General features: G+C 28.7%; 1 protein-coding gene across 1 annotated transcript; it reads right to left on the bottom strand.

Annotated features, from left to right (window-relative positions):
* Positions 1–310: 310 nt before the first annotated feature.
* Positions 311–24,100, bottom strand: LOC107449937 (putative phosphatidate phosphatase). The gene is made up of 6 exons (XM_016065620.3): positions 23,920–24,100; positions 20,930–21,093; positions 15,890–16,092; positions 13,981–14,101; positions 10,274–10,450; positions 311–6,258 (listed from the first exon to the last, which is right to left on the bottom strand). The coding sequence occupies exons 1-6, from the start codon at positions 23,975–23,977 to the stop codon at positions 6,211–6,213; spliced, it is 771 nt and encodes a 256-aa protein (XP_015921106.2). The 5' UTR covers positions 23,978–24,100; the 3' UTR covers positions 311–6,210.
* Between the last annotated feature and the right edge of the window lie 1,654 nt (positions 24,101–25,754).

The following is a 25,754-nucleotide window of genomic DNA, read 5'->3' as shown; positions in this document are numbered from 1 at the left end:
AATATACTTATATAATACCTGATATAATAAGTATTCTATATTTATATCATATATCGTCTAATTTATCTAATAGTCAAATTTATATGATATATCGTCTAATTTAACCCATTGACACACGAAAGAAAGCAACCGGTTTCCATGTAACCGATGTAAACCGGTTTCCATTGCGTAAAAACAATAAAGCTCTATAGTATCACCTGATAATTCAGATTTTACATAGACTCGTACAATGCGTCTCATAATATGGCCGGGGACTGTATTCATTACTTGAAAATAATGTGTTATTTATTATAAAAAACTACTCAAAAAATATGCTTTAGTAAAAAAAATATTTTATTGCCTCAAAGAATTTTATAAAAAAAATATGAATTCTTAAGAATTATCGCTCTTAAATCAAATTCTCAAAAATAATATTTATTAATTACACAGGAGATACACACACAAAAATATATAAAATCACCAGAAACTAAAATCATAATATGATTTTAGATAATTGCACTTTCAATTTTAGTATATTCCTAACATAGAGCATATTTAAATACTACAAATTATTGAACTCAAATCTATTAATGAAACCAGGCAATGAGCTAGCAAGTAAGCAGGTCGGTAAACCAGTTATGCAAAGTTACTGATATATTCAAATATTTTATACAGTAAAACCTCGCTACAACAATATTTTGGGGACTAAATAAATACATTGTTGTATAGAGATATATTGTTATATTGAAGGTCTACATACTTTGGGGGACACAATAAGATTTTTTATTTTTATTTTAATGTTATATATGTTTTAACTATAAATGTTTTTCTATATTAAGCAAAAAATTAATTTGGAAAGTGTTAATGTTAAAAGCAATTGAAATAAATTCAGAAAATAAGATAGTAAGCATACCTGAAAACCATTTTTATTGAAAATAATCTGATATTTTTGTTCGTTAATTAATTTTTTTGACTGCCAAGTCAACCAACAAAATATGAATCGAGTCCAAGGCATGAAAATGATGTTGGTTTGTAAATGGTGCATCACCCACCCTCTACAGAAAAAATTCTCTTTCAGGTGGGATGCTTGTGGTCATTTGTGACTCATGATCAGTTTTTAACATGATGGAAATGAAATCAGAGAAGACTGTGACTTCTTAAGAGATGAGGAAGACGATTCTAAGTAAGGAAGCTCTTGGGGGTGGTCAGCAATGAGTCTTCTCTTGTCAGAAAAGATGGAAAAAATAAGAAAAGATGATAAAATAAGATTTTTTACAATAATTTAAAACCAATAATAAATGGAGAAAAAAAAATCGTTTTACAGGGATTTATTGCTTCAGAGAATATTGTAATATTGAGAGGAGCATGACATTAATTTATATACAAGTTTGTCGGGACCACGAAACATTATCGTAATGAGGGGAGTTATTGTTGTATTGGATATCGTAGTAGCGAGAGTTCATTGTATATACATATATATAAACAGGAATAATGTCATTAAAAAAATAAGATTATTAAAAGATAAGAAGTAATACTGATAATCCTTCAATTGAGTGATAAAAATAATGCATGAGCTCTGATTAACTAACAAACAAATAGTTCATTATTAGTTTGAAATTTCACAGTAGCATTAAACATGAAGTTGAAACTTTGTACTCAATAACAACGTCAGAAATGTGCTAAAAAAATTATACACAAGTAAAATTTGTTCTGTTTTGACATGAAATAATCTAAAAGTACTTGATTATGAACAATCAATAATGAACATATAATAAATTTATGACACACTTATGGGAAAATTTTATATAACCATAACAAGGAAAGAAATAAATCTGATTAAAAAGTTTTGAAGGTTAAACATAATCTAAACAGGGTATTTGCTACATTTTAGCTTTCCAAATCCATGACTTTTCATGACTAATTCCAAGAATTTTTTATCACTTAATGAAGTTACTATTTTCTTCAACAAAACACAACAAATTTAAAAAAGCACTATAATAACATGAATTGAAATGATGGGTATAACCAAAATTATTACACTCTGCATCTTCATATTTAGAGATTTTAAATTAAAAAAAACAGAGTAAAGAAAGAGTTGAAGCAATAAAATAGCTGGGGAAAAAAACAAAAGCAAATAATTTCTTTCTTCTTTTTATACTGCGGAATTATATTCTAAAGATACTTTACTTGCTCATCCGAAAGGAAAGAAATACTCCTGATTTTTCTGTTCTCATTTCGGAATTTAAAAAAATAATTCTCATTTCGGAATTTAAAAAGTCGAATTTTCGGAATTCGACTGGCTTGCTTCAACTAGAATTTTAAATTGATAAAATAAAGTTAAAAAAAATAATAATTAAAATTTTGAAATAACAGAAGTTTAAAAGATATGATCTCTAAAAATGTTTTTTCTTTTGTTTTTTTGAAAGAACACCATAATTTTTAAAGAACAAGATAAAAACATTTTATATTTTAATAGAATATGACTATGAGTGGGGATTTTTCTAAATTCAGATATTCGGAACACCATGAAATCAGAAGGGAGAGTAAATTCCATTTTAAAAATTAGATTTTTCGGCAACCTAAACTCATGACTTTCCATAATTTTTTTAAAAAAAATAATTAAAATCATGACATTTCATGACAAATTTTGTTCAATAACGAAATTCATGACTTTTCAGGTTCGCAGATACCCTGCTTAAATTTGCAAATCAAACAAATAACATAGATTAATAGAATTAAAAAAAAAAAAATACATTTATACACTTCTAACAAGGGTGAAAAATTATATTATAACAAATAATATCAATTTTAAGAATTTAATGCAAATTTCATCATTTAATAAAGGAGTAGTTTACTTTTCAACATAAATATGTTAAACAAATTAAATGAAACCTAATTTATCTGAGCTTCTCCCCAAATTCAGTTTTTTTATTTTCACTTAATTCCAGTTTCAAAGTAAAATTAGAATATTTCTAGAAAAGAGAAATCTTCTGTTAAAGTTACATTTTTCTTAAACTCTATACAGATTTCAAGGGGGAAAAACAACAAAATAGGAACTTGCTTTTGCCTCAGTAACTTACAAGCCGAAAAAGGACTAACTTGAATAAAAGGCTTTTTATTTTTTAAAATTTTGTTTCCTCTTACTTAATCTTAAAATTCCTAACAATAAATTAAACTTTAATTTTATTTAGCTGCATAGAAAGATTAACATCTAGATTACGTATAAGAAGGTTTACTTTCTCATTCATTACAAAGCAAATTTCATCCACACATGAATGTTTGTTTGTAAATAACAGAAAAAGGTATGATATTGAGAGACATTTTCTGCATAAAGTATACTTGGTGCTTAGTTACATGTATTAAGCGTTATATAATATTTTAATACATTTCTTTAAACAAAACATTAGTAAAAACTAAAATATCAACAAATTAGAACACACAAATATTTAAAAACTGTTACAAAGAAAATTTAAAAAGGTGCAGATTTTAGGACTAAATAATTTTTAGAAAGTTTCAACTGTAACAGTAAAGGAAAAAAAATTCCTAATAGTAATCCTAGGTATTATTATCAGGGGTCTGTCCAGGCCGAATTTACTACCGTTTAGCGGTACCTTCACAAATTCAATTTTATTTAAAACGGCAGCTTCACAAATTCAACTTTAGAAAAAACGGTAGCTTCACAAAATACTTTTCCTTAAAATTTTGTTTTTGTATCCGTTAAGAAACATTAAATCTATATTTTTACCATGTTTTTGTGTTGATATTTTAATATAATTTTCAATTTTTCACAAATTATGTCTAAATTTTCACAAAATAGGTACCTTTCAGAAAAACCTAGACAGACCCCTGATTATACAAATAAAATAGGGTAAAAACAAGTAGTTTTCATTTTTTGTACAGGGTAATTCCTGTAACTTATAGCAGAGAATCTTTACACATAAGTATTTATTTTCGACAAGAATGAAGAAAATGCGAGAAGGAAGGGCTGCCCACCTTTTATTGCCATCATTACAGAAGATTTTTTTATTGTTTTTAACCAAATTTTTAGTAGGTCATTTATAATTTGTGATAATTCGATAAATATGAGCTCGGGTGGCTCAGGGGATATAGCGTTTACCTTCCAATCAGGTGAACTGGGTTCAAATCCTAGCGATGGCTGGTCAATACGAATTTCGCATCTGGCTTGCACCAACCACAGTGCTGATGTGGAGTATCCTCAGTGGTAGACTGATCATGAGCTAAGAGTCCAACCCTACTTGTCCCAGTTACCTATCAGAACTTCTACGCTTTAAAGCCAACTACAACTTCAACTCTTAGGCGAAATTTCTCTTTCTGCATTTTTTTTCAATTCAACTTCTTGGTTGCTTGCATGTATACAATTTCTTAAGAGATGTTCATAGCTGTACATATTATTAAATATTCCTTTAGAGTCAACTATGTCTTATACTAACAATCTCAACTTGTACTATATTTGATCTTTTGTAATTTATAACCATTGTGACTTTGTATATATCAAAATTTTCAATAAATACCAGCTGTCCGGGTTCTTTCTAGACTGGGGTGGAGCCGGACCAGTAGCCAAGCTAGGGGCTATATGGTAAAGGGTCCAGAGCGACCTAGGTACATGTCCAAAGCTTGGAGAAAAGAAAAAAAAGTCCCCTTGCCGCCAGGCTAACCGTTGGGAGGTTCTCATGGTCTTCCTCTTCATATAACGCAAATGTGAATTAGTTCCATCAAATAAGTCCGACACAAAGACAAATTTCTCCCAATACTTGATCCAGGAGTTCCCTTGTCTTCTGGATGGGGATCAAAATTACAAGGCTATGTAGTTTAACATTAATGGTTGTAAACCCAAAAAAATAGGGTCGGCTGTTCAACGACGGTTATAAAATGAAATGAAATACAATAAATATCACATTATCAGAAATTATTTTCTACTACAGAAAAAATAAGTTATTGAAAAATAATAAAAGTATAAGTTTTTTGAATCCAACAGAAAATTTCAGTTTTTTATAGAAAGATATGAATGAGTAACCAACAAAATTGGAAAAATTGACAAATATGCACATAAAATGTGATACTAGAAAGAAACTTACAATTAAATTTCAAAAAAATTAATATAAATGTGACTTTAGACTAATAAAAAAAAAGACTTAGATAGCAAAACTGACCATAGAAATCCCTATTTCATTGTGAAACTTATAACTTTACCAAAATTAACTAGTGAATGACCCTTAATAGACCTTATTGAAAAATCAGAATTGCTAACAAAGAATGCACCTTATTCATGATGAATCTAAAAATTTAAAGTTGACATTGAAAAGTACATGATTGAAAATTTTTGACAATGCAGTCATTTTGCTACATCTCCAGAAATAAAATTAGAAAAAAAAAAGTTATTTATTTATATAAAAAATAGGAAAAATAATTGGTGAGAAAGAGAGAAAAGAATATTGCAAATTAGAGAAAGAATCTTAGACCTAAAATTTTTTTTAAAAATAAGGCAATGCCTAAAGATTGGACAAAAAAATGCACTAAAAGTATTAATTAAACAAAATATTAAACTACATTTTACTTAATTCTACAGTCAAAATTAAAATTCACAGAAATTACGAAAAGTTTGTTGTAATTGATAGTTCTACTTTTACTCCATTTTCGTAGCTTAAGCAAATGGTTATGCTCAAAGCAAACTTCTAAATTTAAGAAATGTGAATAATACAAAGAATGGTTACAAAAAAATTAAATAAATAAATAAACACAAATTTGTTCGTTCCTCTGATGATCCCTACACCCCTTTCTCCATCAATGTCAATTTAAATACTGCAACATTTTCTTATCTTTTTTTTTTTTTTTTACAATTCTTATCAAAATAAGATCATTTATACAAACTAAAACAAAATAAATTGTGTAATAACAAAATATAATTTATCCAAGCAATAATTTCAAAACAAGCAAACACTAAAATATCACAAACAATTATAAGAATCATGTTGCATCATTTTTCAGCTCATAAGTGAAACTTCCAAAATTAATAATATAAAAAAAATTCGTAAAATTTTCTGACTCAATAGATGAACAGTTTGATAAATAACAATATAAATATTTAACAACAATAAAGCAAAATAACATTATAAATCTTCGAAGGTAGGAAAAAGTTTACATGAATGAATCCATAAATTTGTAACAAATATAAAAAGCAGCATCATGTTTTCATTTTGAAGCGAGCATACATTAAGTAGTTTTGCAATGCGAGTGAGCTCTTCTCAAGGAATATCTGGCCTTTAAATTGAAGAAAAATATTGTCAACATTGTTTACATAGCACAGGAACATAAATTAAAAACAATGCATTGCTTTCAGAGCTTGAAAAAGCAAAAAAAAAAAAAAAGAACAAGTGATATAAAAAATTATTTTTAAAGTCAATTCCTACTTAAGTCAACAAAGACACGTTTTATTTTAGCAACTTTTTATTAAATAATTAAAAAAAATTTCTCCCATACAAAACTAAAATTTAATTAATGAATTAAAAATTTGAAAAAACTGTATTAACATCAAGTGTCATCCACTACAAGTTTAAAAAAATGTATTTGAACTTTAGTGGATGAATAAAAAGTATTTTGAAAATTTTATTATATTTGAAGTAATTGAAGAAAATTTGATAGTAATTGAAAATTTAAGATTGAAAATTTGAACAAGATATATTAGAGAGTGTGAACTAATAGTAGGAATTTTAAAAAAGAGAGCCTGAAAAGCAAAGAAGCATAAATTGAGAGTATGAATTTCTTTAATGGCAGTCGTATCGTATCAAGGAAAATTTAACCTTTATAATGAAAGGAAATATTTTCAGCGTTGTTTACATAACACAAGAACAAAATTTTAAAACAATATAGTACTTTCACAGCCTGAAAAACAAATATTTCACTCAAACATGATGTTGTGGCTATCAATTTAAAACAAAATATGCCAATTTGCACAATGATATAAAGATAGATATGCAGTGAAACCTTGGTCGGTTCAGCGGACATGCTTGGGATAAAAAAAACTGTCCACTTACGAAAGATGTCCATGTACGATAAGGCTACACTAATGAAGTTTAATGACATAAATTGTTTTTAGAATAATTGCAATATTATAGAAATAATTATAAAATCTAAAATAATTTTTACATTGATTAGATCGAAACTTTAAAAAAAATATTTTTCAATACAAAAAGTTTGATAGATATATCAGGGTGCGTAGATAGATTTTTCAACAAAAAATAAGCACCTTTTAAGTACTTTTTAGGCATTGAAAAAAATATTTTTAATCCTCTTCCAAAAAAAAAAAAGAAAGAAATCATAATTAGGATCTGTGCAATAATAAAAATTATTTTTTTATACTATTATTATCATTTAAAGTTCTTAATTTATAAACATAAAATCAATAAAATTGTAACTCGTTTCTGATTAATATTGCAGAGAAAATCTTAAAAATCATGAATTTTTTGTAATTCAAAACGACAATCAATAGGTCAAGAAAAAATCTCTTTTTAAAATATAGAAAATTAAGCACTTAATACAAACACCGAATAAAAAAAAAACACCTTTAAGGGGCTTTTAAAAAACATGAATAAAAAATAAGCACCTTAAAGCACTTTTTAAAAATGCAATGTACCCTGCAGACATAGAATTTTAGGTGTAGCTGCAAATTAAATAATAGTTTTTCCCAGCTACACACATATTCAAATTAGTCATATAATACAGAATAGACACTTTTAATTTGACATCACTTGATAGAAACGTCGTAAAACTTTTGAAGGCAAACCTCCTACAGTGCTCAGAGAGAAAAAAAGCAGCAGTAAATATATGTGAGGCATGAAGCCCTACGGCGTTGTTACATTCAATATCCATCAAGTATCTGAATAAATGTGTTTGGTTTATACGAACACCTCAAAGACTAGATTTTTGTTCTATGAATATGGAGGTTAAATTGATTAGCAGAAGAAAGAAATTTTCAGCAGGGAAGAGGAATTATGAGCGCCATTTCAATTTGTGGAATCTTATGACCTGTGTTCTCCAGGTGAAGATATCAAAAGATGCAGGAGTTCGAAATATTTCCAATGTGCAGTATAATTTTCTATCCTTCCCTTTTTCATAATTTTATTTTATAACCGTGGTTGAACAGCAGACCCAATTTGGGGTTTACGACTGCTGATGTTCCCGCAATCTTGTAATTTTGAACCAATCCAGAAGACAAAGAAACTCCTGAATCAGTACCCACAGAGGTATGACTTGTTATGGGAACATGGAGGACTTTGTGACATGGCAGTTTTAACGTGACACCCTTTACAACACAAGGAGTCATCGGCTGGCGGGAATCGAACTCACAACCTCTCCAACCAGTCCATCCCGACCCCTATCCTTTCTTTGCAAAGATAAAGAAAAGAGACAGGAGAATGATTGATTCATTGGTGGTGAAATAGCTAGACAATATTTTTAGTTATGGATAACACACCAATTTTATATGCTTTAAAAATGGAAAGTTGCATAGTTTTTTTTCTTCTAGGAATTAAAAGCAGATTTTTTTTTTTTCAAATTTAGAAGACTTGATGTATGGTTTGAAGATATAGAAATCGTTTAAAGGAATAACTGACTGTCTGGTCATGGGAGTGTACGCTTTTCAGAGAGGGTACTTAATGGTTTATTCACAAAAGATGCAAGGGAATTGAAAATATGTTCATAGTGAAAGGTGTCCATTTTGTAGGAGTGTCCGTAACGTGAGGTTTCACTATATATACATATAGTTTTGTAATGTAGCTTTTTAAGTGAAATTTATTATTAAATATGCATGTTTTACTTTAAAATGTGGAAGCATTAAACATGGAACTGCTTATTTTATTAATTTCAACAAAAAAAATCAGCAATAAACTGAAGACTAAACATTCTATGGTTAACTCATTGTGTCACGTAACTATTTATTATTAGTTAAAAATAAAAAATACAAAAATATTTTATTGTTTTATAATATTCCTATAAAAAATAAATTATTATGTGTTAAAGACTTAGATGGCAATTTCAATTGACATAGCATACAACTTAACAAAAATGAATTAACAATCGACTCTCGAATGAACTACATTAGAATATCCATTTTCAGCATTTATGCTTTTGAAATTGATATGGATTAGTTTTTCATAAATTTTTAAAAGTGCATGATAAAAAAAAACTTTTTGCAGTGTGAAAATTTTGAACACATACAGAAATACAGTATACTTTCAATATCAGAAACTTCAATGTCACAAAAACCTTGTTATGTCAAAAGAAAAGAGAAATCCCCCCCCCCCCCGTGGCACTATGTATCCACTTAATATTAACTTGAATTCTTATGTCAAAAGATTTCTTCAAAAACTTTGCTATGCCTAATTTTTTTTTCTCAAAATATAAAATGAATTTTTTCAGAAAAATCACCGTGTAAATTCATTGTAAACCAATTCTTTTCCATTTAATGAATTATTGCTCTTGTCTTACTTTTAAAAATAAAATTATTATTGTTGTATTTGGAATTATAGTCAACTATCATTACATACATATTTAATAGTAGTTATTCTTATGTCGCAAGACTCTACTTTTTAATAGTAATATTTTAAAATTAATATTTTTTTACTTTTTAGAACATATTTAGTTTTGAACTGGTCATCTCGAAAACGTGCTATTTCGAAACTTTTTTAGTGTCCCTTCAATTTTGAGATATCGAGAGTATACTGCATAACAAAAAATTTGAAAATGATTCATTTGCATCTCTCTGTTAAATTTATGAATTTCAATAACTCAGGGGTAATTGTGAGCCCAATTCGAAAATCCTGAAAATTTTTTGAATAAAATCATTAATGACACATTTTGAAAAATTTATGTCTTCATAAATTTAAATCACTGATATTTTCACAATGATGAAATTCTAAATAAATTATTCATGAAATTCTAAATAAATTATATGCAGCATAATTTAAACAAATAATTATTTATAAGTTTACTTTTATCTCTAATCACATTTATTATTCTACCAGAAAAAATATTAACAAATAAAAGAGATGCGGAATATAAATTATTGTTCTAATATTTTTAAATAAAATAAGAATTTTTATGTATAAATTTTTATACATGAATGTGATAGATGATTTCTTGAAACTGCTGATCCTTGGAGTTCTGGAAACTTCCGGATTGCGGTTTGCAAAAAATCCGGGAATCAGAATTTTTTTCCAGAGCACAATCATCTCTGAATAACTGCTATATAAAATATTTTGAGAAAAATTAAACTTACCATTATATAACCACCAATAATGCCTATGGAAACACCAAATAGAACATCCCACCAAAAATGCCTGTTATCAAGTATTCTTGACATGCAGCACATTACTGCCCAGATAAAAAATAAAACAGGAACAAATCTGTGACACCACACACTTTTAGAAGATTTCCTCCTCTTACATAATAAAAGCTGCAAAATGAATATCCATAAACTATTAATAATATACATCAGAATGCAGAAAAAAATATTCATCAGATTTTACAAAACAATGAATTTTTTTCTAATGATATGTTGATAGTTAATATTATACAAACAGAATTTTTTCAAGCTATCTGCGACAGAATTCTAGCATTAATATCTTTCTGCAAGATACTTTTAATACTAAAAAACATATATGTTACTAATTTAAAATAATAAAAACAGTGTGTGTCATACCAGGTGACGCCATTATTATGACGTCGTGTGGTGGAAGGGGAGAGTGGGTGGAAAATAAAAGGAGGAGAAGGGGTTGCGCTCTTGGAGAGAGCGGATGTAATATTTTGTTTAGATGTGTTCTTTCTGAATTTTTGTTAATTTTCTTAATTTTGTTTTTTTTTATGAATAAATTTATGTTCATTGTTGTAAAAACTCAACAGTGTGGTTTATTACGAGTTGAGAACATCACAGTGTGTTTACAAAAAAAAAAAAAAAAAACTGCATTTAATTTTTTTTTATTGAACATATAATATTTTATTCTAACATTATGGGTGATATTCTCGTATTTTGTTGGGGGAGAAACGCGCTAATTATTTCAATCTTCGCATTTCGTAAATAATCATCAGTAGAAGAAAAAAAACTAATTAAAAATCATGAAATCTGCAGTACTATTTGCCGAAAAAAAAAGGTGGACAACAAAATCATGCAAATCGGACTCTTCAAAAAGGGGTTACCCAAATGCGTGTTTTGTTTTGGGATTAGGCTGTTGTAATAAATAATACCGTATAAAAAAGTAACAGATTTAAAAACTATGGAGAAATCAATAGCAATAGCTGCCAAAAAATCGATAGAACCATTGCCTTAAAAAATAAATACTCAAATACACAATTCGAATTTTTCATATTGTTTGAAATATATCGGGATGATTTAAAAACCAGGAGAAAATAAATATCAATAACTGCCGAAAATACAATCAAAACATTACATCGATTTACGCCAAAAAGGGATTATCTAAACGCATGAATCATATTTTATGCGTAAATTTCTGCAGAAAAAAAAAACTAAATTTTTTTACTTTTCAAAAGAAAAATTTTTCTGCAAGCGCTTAGTAACGTTCTGCAACAACGCATCCGAGTGGTTGCAATTCTGCCATAAGGATACAAACATTTTAAGAATTTACAGCAAACTACCATATTAATTATTAAATTTTATAAACCAAACAACCATTCACTTATCTGATTTTTACCAATTTATTTTTTATCCTTTAAAACATTTTAAACTAATAATATACAAAATAATAATAAAAAAATTAAAAATACAGTGGAACCCCGATTTTACGTTGTCCGTTTCGTACGTTATCCCTCTTGTTGCATCATTTTCTGCTGATCCGTGAAAAGTGCCTAGACCGATAATGTTAAAAAATCCCGGATTTTTCGTAACCCCTTTCATGAAAATCCCGCTTGATGCGTTTTTCTACCAACGGATCAATTAATTTTTTTTATTTTACAACTCTCTCACAAACTTTTTTCTAGCTTTTTGAACAAAAAAAACTTGCTTTTCAGCTGTATGGAGCAATTCTTGCATTCTTTCTGTTCCATTTGTCAATAGGGGGGTGGGTAACAAGCATAAAAACTCTAAAACAATTTTTACTTGCAAATGTAAATCAAGAAGCAAATTTGCTAAAAAATGTTAGTATTAAACAAGTTGTAGATGAAATTGTAGCTAAAAACAAAGAGGAAGTGAAGATTACTAATCTTTTCCATTAATTTAACTGGTAGATGTCCATTTTTAAAAATATGCATAGATTTTTCTTAATCCCGATTTTACGTTATTCCGCTTCGAGCGTTTTTTATCGCTAGTCCGACCGAAAACATAAAATCGGGGTTTCACTGTACTAAATTATGAAATTGTTAATTTATGTCTATATCATTCAACAAAAGTTGCAATTAATTTACTACTTACTTTTAAACTAAATTTAAGTTGAAACTAAATTAGAGTAATTATGACATACAGAAAAAAAACCTAAAACAAATTTGTGCAAAAAGTCCATATCAATTTATATACTATATGTTTCCTATTTAACATAATTTTTTGAACTTACATTTATAACTAAAAAGGGGTCTGTCCAGGCTGAATTTACTACCATTTAGCGGTATCTTCATAAATTCAACTTTAGGAAAAATGGTAGTTTCACAAAATATTTTTTAGTAAAATTTTATTTTTGTATCCCTTAAGAAACGATAAATCAATATTTTTGTGTTGATTTTTTAAAACGATTTTTAATTTTTCACAAATTATGTCGAAATTTTCACAAAATAGGTACCTCTCAGAAAAACCTAGACAGACCCCTGCTAAATGACCAACTAATGAAAAATATCACACCTTTATAGTAATTCAAGAAAGAAAATTACTTCTTACAAGAATTACAACACAATTTTAAAATCGTATAAATATGAATTGAGATATTGTATTTTAAAAAAGTGAAAATATCAGTTGCGATATTGAATTTTTAAATCGCGAAAATATGAATCTTGATGCATAATTTTTAGATCACACGAATACGAATCGCAGGTAGCAATGCATAGTTTTTAAACCACATATACATACGAAAATCAATGTTTCACATTACAACCGCACCAATAGGAATCACAATATTGGAATTTTAAAAAAATGTGAGAACGAATCATGCCATTGGATTTTAAACTCGTGTGAATACAAATCATTAAATTAGCAGATTCTGACGCAGTATTAAATATTATAATTGACGGAAGAATCACATATATGTATGCAAACGTCTCGTGTTAACGAGATTAAACAAAAGTTAAAAATTTCATCCAATTATAAGTTTTTGATTCGTGGTAGTCTACAAATCGATTGTTTTGAGATTTGCGAAGGAATTCTACAAAAAATATTGGCGGAAAAATCCCCTGCTAGTTATTAGACCCAGAAGAAGGATAGGTTAAACCTGATAAACAATCACCCCTGCTAAAATTATCTTAATCAAGTTTATGCCTTATTTTGAAATTATTTTGTAAAAAATTAAATACGTATTATACCGTATACCGCTGCTGTGTAGTTATGAGTCTGGCCTTGCAAGGTTTGGTGTTATTAATACAACATGTATGTGCTATATGCAAAAATAAAGTGCCTGTCTCTAAATCACAAGTTATTAAATGTAATACACAATTTAAAAAAAGAACGCTATAAAAGTAAAATTGGAAATTGAACATCGATCAAAAGGTAAATCTGTAATACACAGAATTATACTGTTCTTTAATATGCAATTCTGTCCTATAAAAAACATTAGTTTGTAGAAGTTTGTATGTAAGTATAATACTTACAGTTATGAAAACAAAAGCATATACTGAGGTAGAGGAATGTCCTGATGGAAAAGATTTATAAATATTTAACATACAGAATTATACCGTACTTTAATAAAAAACAGTAGTATACTGATCTTTAATGTAATTCTGTTCTAAAAAAACCTTAGTTTGTAGAAGTTTGTATGTAAGTATAATACTTACAGTTATGAAAACAAAGGCATATACTGAGGTAGATGAGTGTCCTGATGGAAAAGATTTATAAATATCTCGATCTACAAGCCATCTGGGTCCAGTTCCAGTACAATTAAAACTTGTAACTAATCTAGAAAATAAAACACACCAGTTGAACAAAGAAGAACAATGATCTTAATAATTTTAACTCAAGAACATAAGTAATTAAGAATTTTTAGAACATTAAGCGAATCAATTATTAAGCATATGAATACAATTTTGGGCAATCAGGGTGTGTATCCAAATCTTTCATCAAAAAATAAGCACCTTCTAAGCACTCAAAAAATATTTTTAAGCACTATATACATCAAAGAATGCAAAATAATTAAAAAAAACTTTACACGTTAAAATAACTAGTTTCGGACAAAGAACTTTTTTCTTGATTATATTAGTCATTATAAAATGATCGAGAGATTTTTCGGTTTGATTTCAGAGCGTGGAAAATGCAGCCTGAAATTGAGAATATCTTGCAAAATGCAGCAGAGTTGCACATGAGAGTGAAAAGAAGGATGTAATAGGACTAGGAAATATGAAATGCCTATTGTGGCATACTGAATTGAGAATTTAACATTAGATTGGGGGATTGTGATACAAAGTGAGAAACCCTGAAAGTTCAAACAATTGAACGGTGTGCAAAGACTCGATAACAAGATATCAATTTACATACTATTCATATTTAATATAATTTTTTGAACTAAGATTTATAAATAAATTGCCTACCAATAAAAAATATCACTTTTTTAGTAACTAAATTAGAAAAAGACTTAGTTCTTAAAGAATGTGAAAATACAAATAGCAATATTGGATTTCTGAATCCCATAAATAAGAATCGCTATGCATGATTTTTAGATCCTGTGAATACAAATAGCAACATTGATTTCAAAAACCTGTAAAAACAAATTGAGGTATTGGATTAAGTCACATAAATACGAATCGCAATGTACAATTTTTAAATTGCGTGAATATGATTCACAATGAGTAACTTTTAAATCAGGTAGATACGAAAATCGATGTTTGATATTAAAATCGACAGAATATGAATCGCGATATTAGCAGATTTTAGCATAGTTTCAAATATAAAAACAATAAAAATTTGACAAATCAAAAAAAAGAGGAAAAAAAATCAAAATTGCAGAAGAGTCTCCTGAACGAAAACAACTCATTAACACAATTTAGCAAAGGTTTCAAAATTCAAATGTTAGATTGTAGAACTTAATTCTTACTTTAAATTTTAGATTGCCTTGAAAATTTCTTTGGAACATAAATTTTGATTCGTGGACAAATTGATGGTCTTGAGATACGCGGGATTCGACGAAGAAATCACAGGCTCCCAGTTTCTAGACCTGGAGGAATGACACAAAAAACCTGGTATACAATCACCTCTGATTGATTCTATGTGACTCATTGATGTTATAGTGCAGTGTTGTAGCCACGATATTTTATTTTTTATTTAATTTCATAACTGTTGTAAAACAGCCGACCCAATTTTGGGTTTACGACTACCAATGTTCAACTCCATGCCCTTGTAATTTTGAACCCAATCCAGAAGACAAGGGAACTCCCGGATCTTATAATAAGCGAAATTTTGCTGGAACTAACCTGAGTTTTCATTACATGTAGATGAAAGCCACACAAGCCTCTCACGGTTAGCATTACGGCAAGGGGACTCTAACCTTTAATTCGTCTACCACTGAGGATATTTTACGTCAGCACTGTGGTCGGTGCGAGTCGGATGCGGAATTCATATCGATCAGTCAGCGTTGGGATTCGAACTTCATTCGGAGGCGAACGCTCTTTCTCCTGCGCCAATGCGACTCTAGCCAGAAAATTGAGAAGAAAAAAAATAAAATGAAAATATAATGTGTCGTCAGAGCCTTACCCTTTTGAGCAATCTATTTTAGTCATATCAGGCATGCAAGTATAAAAGAAATGAGGACGTAATTCAGTAAATATAAATTTAAAAACCTCTGTAATGGTTATCACAAAAAGAAATCCAGTATAATAATCTCTTAAGTGATAGTTAGAAAAACAATTGCTTTTCTTTTTCTTCTCTTCCTCTAAAACAGGCACACATTGGTTAACCTGAAAAGAATTAAAATAATTAACATGAGGTACCCAATCACAGGGTTGTGACAAAAAAACAACAACACTTTTTCCTTTTTATCAATAATTGATTTAGCAAATATATATATTAAGTGATTACTAAAATTCGAATTCTTGCATCATAGTATCGTATTAAAAATTAGGTTCTTTAAAATCATGTAGAGTTTCGTAGCAATAACAGTTGAAAAGGCAATTNTTTAATTTTGTGAAAAATAAAAATTATATCAAAAAATCAACACCAAAGTATTGTACGAAAATATTTGCAAAAATTGTCACTTTAAATAAAAATCATTTATGACAAGTAAATTTCTGGATATTTCTCCCCATATAAAAAAAGATAATTTTGCTATTGTAAAATCGTAGGTATTGCTATTGTAAAATCTATAGTTAAATTTCAACTTGAATTTAATAAAAACAAGTATTTAACAGTACTAGCACTAAAAGTTATTTTTATTATGAACTTGAAATACAATGTATACAGGGGGCGCAGCCAGATTTTTAAACAAAAAATAACCAACTTTTTAAGTACTTTTTAAGCACATAAACATATTTTTAATCACTTACCAAAAAACATAAATCATAACTAGGATCTGTGCAGCAATAAAAATTATTTTTTTTATTGTTTAGAGCTCTTAATTTATAAACTTAAAGTCAGTAAAATTTAAAAACATTTTCAAAAACTTTATTTGATCATCATAAAATAACTAGTTTCTTATAAATATTGCATGTGTAATTGCGAAAATCATGCATTTTTTGTAATTTAGAATGACAATTGACATGGCAAAGAAAAAATCTCTTTTTAAAAGATAGAAAATTAAGCACTTTTTACAAACTCCAAATAAAAAAAGCACCTTTTAGGGCTTTTAAAAAATTCAAATAAAAAATAGCACCTTTAAGCACTTTTTAAAAAAGCTAAGCACAAAGCCTATAACGTGATTTGCTGTTTAACTGCTAGCATATGTTTGCATAATATAGCGTGACATGTGACAAAGATATGGGTGTAATTGTGATCCCTTTTTTTTCTCTTATATTTTTTTACAACCAACGTTGAAGAGCCAACATAATTCTGTATTTACAACTATAAATGTTCAACTTGCAATTTTGAATTCAACCCAGAAAACAAGGAAACTACTCCTGAATAAAGTATTAGGACAAGGGGATTTTACGCCACGATACGTCTACCACTGAGAATATTTTACGCCAGCACTGTGGTTGCTATAAGTCGGGAGAAGAATTCATATCAACACGCCATTGCTGGGATTCTAATCTAGATCCCTTTACTGGGAGGCGAACGCCATGAGATTTAGTGCCAAAGTGTGCGGGAAAAAAAGTGTGACATCATTCATGAACCACCTCTAAATAAAATCCTTAAGTGTTCAAGTAAAAGTTTTTCATTGTTTTGAAATTCTTTGTTTTGTTTGTCAATAGATAGAACAATTGTAAAATTGCCATTTCTGTGAGCGTTTTAAAAAAGCGTAAATTAGAATTTGAACATAGTTATAATATTATTTATACAAAAGTTAGAAGTACATTTTAAGAACTAATGCACTAAAAAGTTTTGGCTTTTATATATATGTAGTACCAGGGTTGGAGTTTTTGCCGGCAAAAAGAGGTTTTTGCCAGGACAGTGGAAAAAACCTGGTAAAAACCGGCAAAAACTGGTAAAAACCGGCAAAAACCAAATTATCTAAATTGCTGATTAAATATTATTATAAAATACTAGAAACAAATTTAAATCAATCATAAGGAATAATAATTTTGATACATTACATGAAAAAATTATTTTTAACATATTAATAATTAATATAAGGGTAATAATTTTTAAAAGATTTAAAGTTTTTGATCTCTTTTCATTTTAGAATCCTTAAGTAAATGTTTTTTTACAAATAAATAAATATTATTACTTGTACAATAATTAACTACACATGTTGATAGATATTTTATGCTTTAAATCAGGGCTGTCCAACTGCAAAGAGCCCACGGGCCAGAATTCCGGTCACTGATCACCTGGCGGGCCGCAGTTTGAAAAAGTTGAACAATATCCTCTTAGCTCAGATACAATAACAATTAATAGTTGAATTATTAATTATAAAACAATGGAGCAGAAGGATTATAAAACAATTTGCTTACATTTTAATGGGAAAACTGAGGCCGATCAGACTGAAAAAGAAGTTGGCCGCCAGTTGGACAGCCCTGCTTTAAATTATAGTTATATTATTTTAAAATAAGTTCATTTCACTGGAAAAAAAGAGAATAATCACAAATTTTCCAATCAATAATGTTTTAAACTACTAAAATTATATATTATTACATTATCATTTAACTATGGAATTATAATTTTGTTAATTTTTTTGGTAATTATTTATATTCATAGTATATATTTCAATTTTAGGAATAATTTTGTATCAAAAATGTGTTTTTGTCCTCTCATCTTGGAAAATATAGGTTTTTGCCACTTTTTGCCAGGACAGTTTTTACGGGTATTTACCATGGTTTTTTCCACCTGCGGCAAAATCTTGCCAACCCTGTGTAGTACAATAAAGACAAAAAGAAAAGAGAGAAAAATGAAGAAAAATAATAAGTTTTACTTACAGCACATAAGCAGCAAGTATATAAAACACATAAAATAAGTTAAAAATATAAAGAAAAACACAGAAAAAATATAATAAAGATTTGTGAAAAGAGAAGAAAAATAAAATATTTTAAATAAAATTTTAAATAAAATATGACAAAAATTTGCATATTTTTTATTTAATATGTACTTTTTTTTATACAATTTTCTTGGGTGCTCCTCACAACACTCCTCGTTTTGATATATATTCTGCTTTGGCTATATTAATACAATGTTAGAAAGCACTCTTTTTTGCAGATATAATCATGTGAGCTGATGACGAGATATTTGACAAGATGACGAGAGCAACAGAACAAATTTTTAGTACTTATGGTTTAATACATTCAACACAAAGAAACAGATTAAAGTGAAAAGTTACATAGCTGCCAACATTGATCGGAAAATATCCAGCAGATTTTAAAAAATATAAATTTCATGATAATTGTTGCATGATGTACTAAATATTTTACACATAGGGAATTTTTATAGTCATCAAAATAGAAAAAATGCAATATTTTCCAGTTATGATTGACATTAAACATACTTGAAATGTTATGTATTATGTTTACTTATAATTTCAAATATTAATAGGCATTTAATTTATCAAAAAGACAGTTAAAAGATTTTTTTTTAATTAATTTAAAAAGAGTTCTGAAAAAAAAAATTTTTTTTAGAACAAGAAAAGCTTTGAACTGATTTCTATAAATTAGGTTCACTTCATTATGTATTAGTATAATAATCATTTAAATATTCAAGCAAGCAAACAATCTATACAAAAATTTTATTTCAATAGGGACTTCTTTCAGAAACTTACTCAATTTTAGGGAATTTTCAAAAATGTACAAAAACCAGGAGAATTAAACCAGTAGACCAAGAGATACTGGCAAAATCCAGCAGTCTACTGGAAAATCTAGTAGAGTTGGCAGCTATGAAGTAAGCAATATTGAACTATTAAAGTCATGAAACAAAAATGGAATGGCTGAGCATATAAGTACATCTGATTCTGATGCAGAACTTCAATACATGATGGAATACTGATGAAAATAGTTTTTCATCTTCTGAGAAGGAAAATAATTAAAAATAAAAAAATAATTTTTTTCAAGTTAATTTGTGTATATTTTTAAAAAGTAATCTGTTTTAAATTTTTTTTCATGTTTTTGGCATAGATAAATGAACAACATTTCATAATATATATANATATATATATATATATGCTTTTAATGATTTGTGTGCTTAAATGTACAGTTTTAATGTAAAAACTGTAAACATTAGGTTATGAGGTGAATTTTCCCAAATTTACTTAAAAGTTAATGTTTTGAGAAAAGAAATATATAATTAATTTTTAGAAATATTTAATATATTCAGAAATATTTAATTAACTTTTAGACATTATAAAGCAAATTTATATTGATATATTGTCAGTGATCTGGTTTTAGGTTTTGATAATGATAAAAAATTTAGATATGTCAGCTTTATCTTAATTTTTTATGTATACATTATTAATAACCATTTTTATTTCTCCCTTGGTTTTCAAAATGCTTGCATAACTCATATTAAAAAAAAAATTTTTTTTTACTCGAACAAATAAAATTCTGGAGAAACTTAATCTTAATAGCACTTATAAAAAGTGAAATAAGTAGGTAAAAAAAAAAATTTAATTCATTTTATTAAATAAAGAACACAAATTGTCAAACAGATGACACTCCAGATTTATAATGCATTTTTTGAAGATCTCAATAAGGTAGACATTGTAGATTTTTTAATTACTTTTTTTTTAAACATTCACTTTCTTGGAATCTTATCAAAATATGGCTCACAGACAAATTTCGTTATATAAAGCAAATTTTAGTGTTTTAAATATTAAATAAATGTGACATATTTTGAATAGGAAATTTGAGATGGCCATTAAGATACATTTTCTCATAAATTAAGCAATTCAAACGTCAACTTCAAACAACTTAAACGTCAACTTCAAACTCTTAAGCAACTTCAAACGTCATTCTTTGGAATCTTATTAAAGTATGAGTCACAGACAAATTTGGTTACATAAAACAAATTTGATTGTATTAAATTATGATTAAATAGGACATACTTTAAATAGGAAACTTGAGAAGGTGATTAATATATATTTTCTCATAAGCAAAGCAAGTTGGTAAAAATAAAATAGCCTTTGAGAAGAAAACAGATTAAATGAATTATACTTACAATGAAACCAAAAACTCCTAAGAGGACAAAAAATAGCATGTATATATTAATAGAGTCCCCATGGTAAGATTTCTTTATACTTTCATCATCACAATAGAACCCTACATTCTTCTCATTACCTTGAATTGCATAACTGGAGTTGTTCCAAATCATAAACAATAAACCTACAAGTATAGAAAGTGAATTAAATCAGATAAAAATATTCATATATGAAATTTGTCAGATAGAATCGAATAAAATTATTGGGAATTATTCCATTCCTAGCAGGGGGCGTAATAATTTGATTTAGAGGACGCCATACCACCTGTGGAAGAGAAGTTATAGGCAATGTCAACTTTCATCTATGAAAAGGTACCCCAAAATAGAATCGAGTTAATGTGTCTTATATACTAGTGAATTGGCATTGTATTCTAATAGTGGTAGAAACACCCCCACCAGAATTATATGTGTGATAGAATTCGATGAACGGATACCACTAGTTGATTCATTGCTGTTTTGTGAGAAGCCGGGAGAGCTGTATTAAGATCATCGAACTACTTTTGCTGATCGGGAGAGCTGTATCAAGTTCAGTATCGTGATTGCTCCTGTGTTGCCATCGGTAGTCGAGTATGAGCAGACCGACATTGTGTGTGATCGAGACAGAGTAGCAACAGTGCGAGGAGGTGGATAATGTTGCAGTCACAAATAGCAAGTCAACTTTTCAATGTAGACCATTCACCGAAGTAGGCATATTTAAATCAAAGCAGGAATTTTTGTCAAAGTAGGTGTGTCAACATCACATCCGGGTCACCAATCTGGGTGAGAAGTTACTGACAATATCAACCTTCATCTATGAAAAGGTACCCCACCACAGAGCTCATTCTAGGCAGGGTAAACAAGGTGCAGCACCCTGCTGCCCTTCAAGACAAAAGAATCCACCTGTTGCCCCTGAAGCAAATTAGTGCCCTGATGTAATAGACTCCATACCCTTTTTGCCCTTTCTTTCCTCAGCTCTTCTTTATTTTTCCCCTAAACTCTACAATGGATTTCTTAAACTTTTGTTATTTTCAACTCTTTTTATTTAGTTTGCCATTGCTGTCAATACATAGATTTATATGGGAAAGGAAAAATTGCCATCAAACCCCCTTGTTGCACTTGTCTTTGAAAGTTTGCAGTTACTTCCACTATCATTAAATCATAACTACAGACAATTGAAAACATACATTTATTATTTTATTAATATATGCATGCATTTTAAATAAATTACTAAGCTAATTAGCTCATTAACTCGATATATGCTAATTTATTAATAAAAATTAGTAATTAATATGATTGCTTTGCTACTTTTAGTAAAGTAAAAAAAAAAATTCTTTTACTAATTTACAATGTTTTTTAATAGAACGTGTAAAGCCCATAGAAAGAAATTATTGCCTTTTTAGAATAATAATGCCCATTTTTTACTGCCTAGAATGAGCTCTGTCCCACCATAGAATCGAGTTAACATGTCTTATGAATTGGCAGTGAATTAGCATTGTATTTTTATAGTAGTAGAAACACTTCACCACTTCATCAAAATTTTGCTCTTCTTAATTGTTAGAAATAAATAAACAAACAAAAAAGCTTGGAACTATTAATAGATTCAAAAACTAAAAAGAAGAATTTCAAATTTGGCATTTCTTAAATATTAGAAATTAGCTAAACAAAACTTTCAAAACTTGTAACTACTAACAAACAAGAAGTCAAGAATGACTTGACATTCTTCATTAATGTTATATGCCAAACAAAATGGTGCTTGGAAAAGTTGAAAATTTTGCTTAGTATCCTAATATTTTACTTTAAATAGTATGTTTTCATATAATTATGTTGGGAAAATGCAAGAATCTGTTCTTAAATATCTTTTAACAACTTTTTTTCTAATTTCATTGCCCAAAAATGAATTAATTTTAAATTATAAGCAGTTTAACTCAAATAAAAATACAGTTTTACCAAAACTATGGGTTTTTGACATGATGGTAAAAACCATGGTATAAACCGTCATGTGTCAAAAACTTGTCAACCACAAACATACATATAGAATCAATGCAACTAATAATGCATATGATAAAATGTATTTGTCGTTCATTATCTTTGATCTCAATGATATTCCTGGCATTTTACATAAAATTAGGTTGGCTTTTTAAATAAAATGATCAGAATATACAACTGCTTGCATCAGTGGTCATTGATCAAACTTAATAGTGTGACAGTTTTCTTAATTGCTATTTTAAATCAATATTAATGTTCTACTCATTATTCAGAAAAGGAAACAACAAGCTGAAGAAATACGCTGAACATATATAGTCAATTTTGAAAATTAGGTGTAAATTGACAGTACATTTTTATTACTAACTCTTCTAAAACACGTTATATATAATAAAATAAATCTTAAATTGTTAACGATTCTCCTGCATTTGAAATATTTGTGAATTTGAGGGGAGATTTCCGTATTGTGATCTGTGGCAGAATGATCGCCAAGTCTCGGAAACTTCCGGGCAGTGGCTCGAAAGAAGTTTTTTCAAAAAAACATCACAGAAAGGGACCAACTCAAAAGGTATAACTCGTACCCACCCACGGGCAAATATGCATGCTTTTTTTTAAATTTGCAAGTTTAAAATCTATTTGGCACCTTGGCGATTGTAGTTGGAGCAACAGATCACGAAACGAAAATACCCCAATTTTCGGGAAAAAAGGAAAATTCGAGGAAACTATCGTTGCGCGCAAAATGACGTTGAAAGAAGTTTGCAACCTTATTTATAATATCTTTATACAAAATTTTATTCTGTCTTCTTGAACAATATGTTTATATGAGGGGTGAGAGGTTAATCTCTAGGAAGAATATTTTTAAAAACAAATTCTTAACCTCTAAATTCCTATTTGTAAGTAACAAAATGGTACATCAAATATTTTAACCTTAGTACAAAACATATAAGTTTTTGGAGTTCAAAATCTATTTGATTACTTTTGAAACTTACATATTGTTCTAAAAGGTATAACATGAGCGATTCCTTTTAATAGATTCATCATAGGCATAAATAAAATGACAAAACATAAATGACTAGCACTAACTATTAAAAAGAGTCTTTAATTAAAGAAATTGAATCATTTGTTTTCATTTAAGGAAAGTTGTACTATTTTGACGATCCGTTTTGCAGATCCATGGTTCATAAATGCGCTTGTAGCTTTCATAGATTAAAAATGACGGAATAGACAGGGTAAGTTATGACGCAAACAATGACGTAGCGATTATCCTCCCTTTATCTCAAGAGTGAAAACGTTGCCTTGAACTAAACATAGAGTTGAAATAGTAGGTATTTCAACTCTATGATCACACCCCGTAACTCCCTATAATATTAACCTATAAATTTCAATCTCCGCCCAAAATTAGAGTTTAATGTGTCGAACAATTTTGCCGAAGGATTTTTTTATAGACCAATTAGTGGGCCCATAATGGTTTAAAATCAGTTTTGTTAACTAACCGAGAGGAGGTATTTTAAGCCAAATATTCGCAGGGTAGCCATGTGAAGCATGGCGCAGTTGGTAAAGCTGTGTGACAAGTTAGATTTGTTGACTCGGTTGCCATGGGTTCGATACCCTGCGAGGATGGACATTCAAATTTTTTCTTTTTTTTATATTATTTTTTTCAATATTATTTACATATTTTAACGTGAATCAAGTGTTCTGTATATTAAAAAAAACTATTTTTTCTTTGGGAAATAGCGAATAATAGCCAGGAAACGGAAAAATTTCGGATTATTTTTATTTATTTATTTATTTTAATTTATATTATTTTTTTAACTTCTTTTCAATATTTTAAAGCGAATAAAGTGTTCTGTATGTGAAAAGAATTATTTTTCTTTGTTAAAGAGCGAATAATGACTGAAAAAGGGACAAAAGTCGTATCAGGAGGCACGCACACATCACACCCCGTAACTCCCTATAATATTAACCTATAAATTTCAAACTCCGCCCAAAATTAGAGTTTAATGTGTCGAACAATTTTGCCGAAGGATTTTTTTATAGACCAATTAGTGGGCCCATAATGGTTTAAAATAAGTTTTGTTTCCTAATCGGGAGAAGGTGTTTTAAGCCAAATATTCGCAGGGTAGCCATGTGAAGCATCGCGCAGTTGGTAAAGCTGTGCGACAAGTTAGATTTGTTTACTCGGTTGCCATTTGTTCGATACCCTGCGAGGATGGACATTCAAATTCTTTCTTTTTTTTTATATTATTTTTTTCAATATTATTTTTGATATTTCAACGTGAATCAAGTGTTCGGTATATTTGAAAAAACTATTTTTTCTTTGGGAAATAGCGAATAATAGCCAGGAAACGGAAAAATTTCGGATTATTTTTATTTATTTATTTATTTTAATTTATATTATTTTTTTAACTTCTTTTCAATATTTTAAAGCGAATAAAGTGTTCTGTATGTGAAAAGAATTATTTTTCTTTGTTAAAGAGCGAATAATGACTGAAAAAGGGACAAAAGTCGTATCAGGAGGCACGCACACATCACACCCCGTAACTCCCTATAATATTAACCTATAAATTTCAAACTCCGCCCAAAATTAGAGTTTAATGTGTCGAACAATTTTGCCGAAGGATTTTTTTATAGACCAATTAGTGGGCCCATAACGGTTTAAAATAAGTTTTGTTTACTAACCGGGTGGAGGTGTTTTAAGCCAAATATTCGCAGGGTAGCCATGTGAAGCATGGCGCAGTTGGTAAAGCTGTGTGACAAGTTAGATTTGTTGACTCGGTTGCCATGGGTTCGATACTCTGAGAGGATGGACATTCAAATTTTTTCT

The sequence above is a fragment of the Parasteatoda tepidariorum genome, chromosome 1 (genome assembly GCF_043381705.1).
Source record: "Parasteatoda tepidariorum isolate YZ-2023 chromosome 1, CAS_Ptep_4.0, whole genome shotgun sequence".
NCBI classification, from domain to species: Eukaryota; Metazoa; Arthropoda; class Arachnida; order Araneae; family Theridiidae; genus Parasteatoda; species Parasteatoda tepidariorum.
The sequence above is the reverse complement of the archived record's forward strand: the minus strand, read 5'-3'. Positions and strand labels throughout refer to the sequence as shown.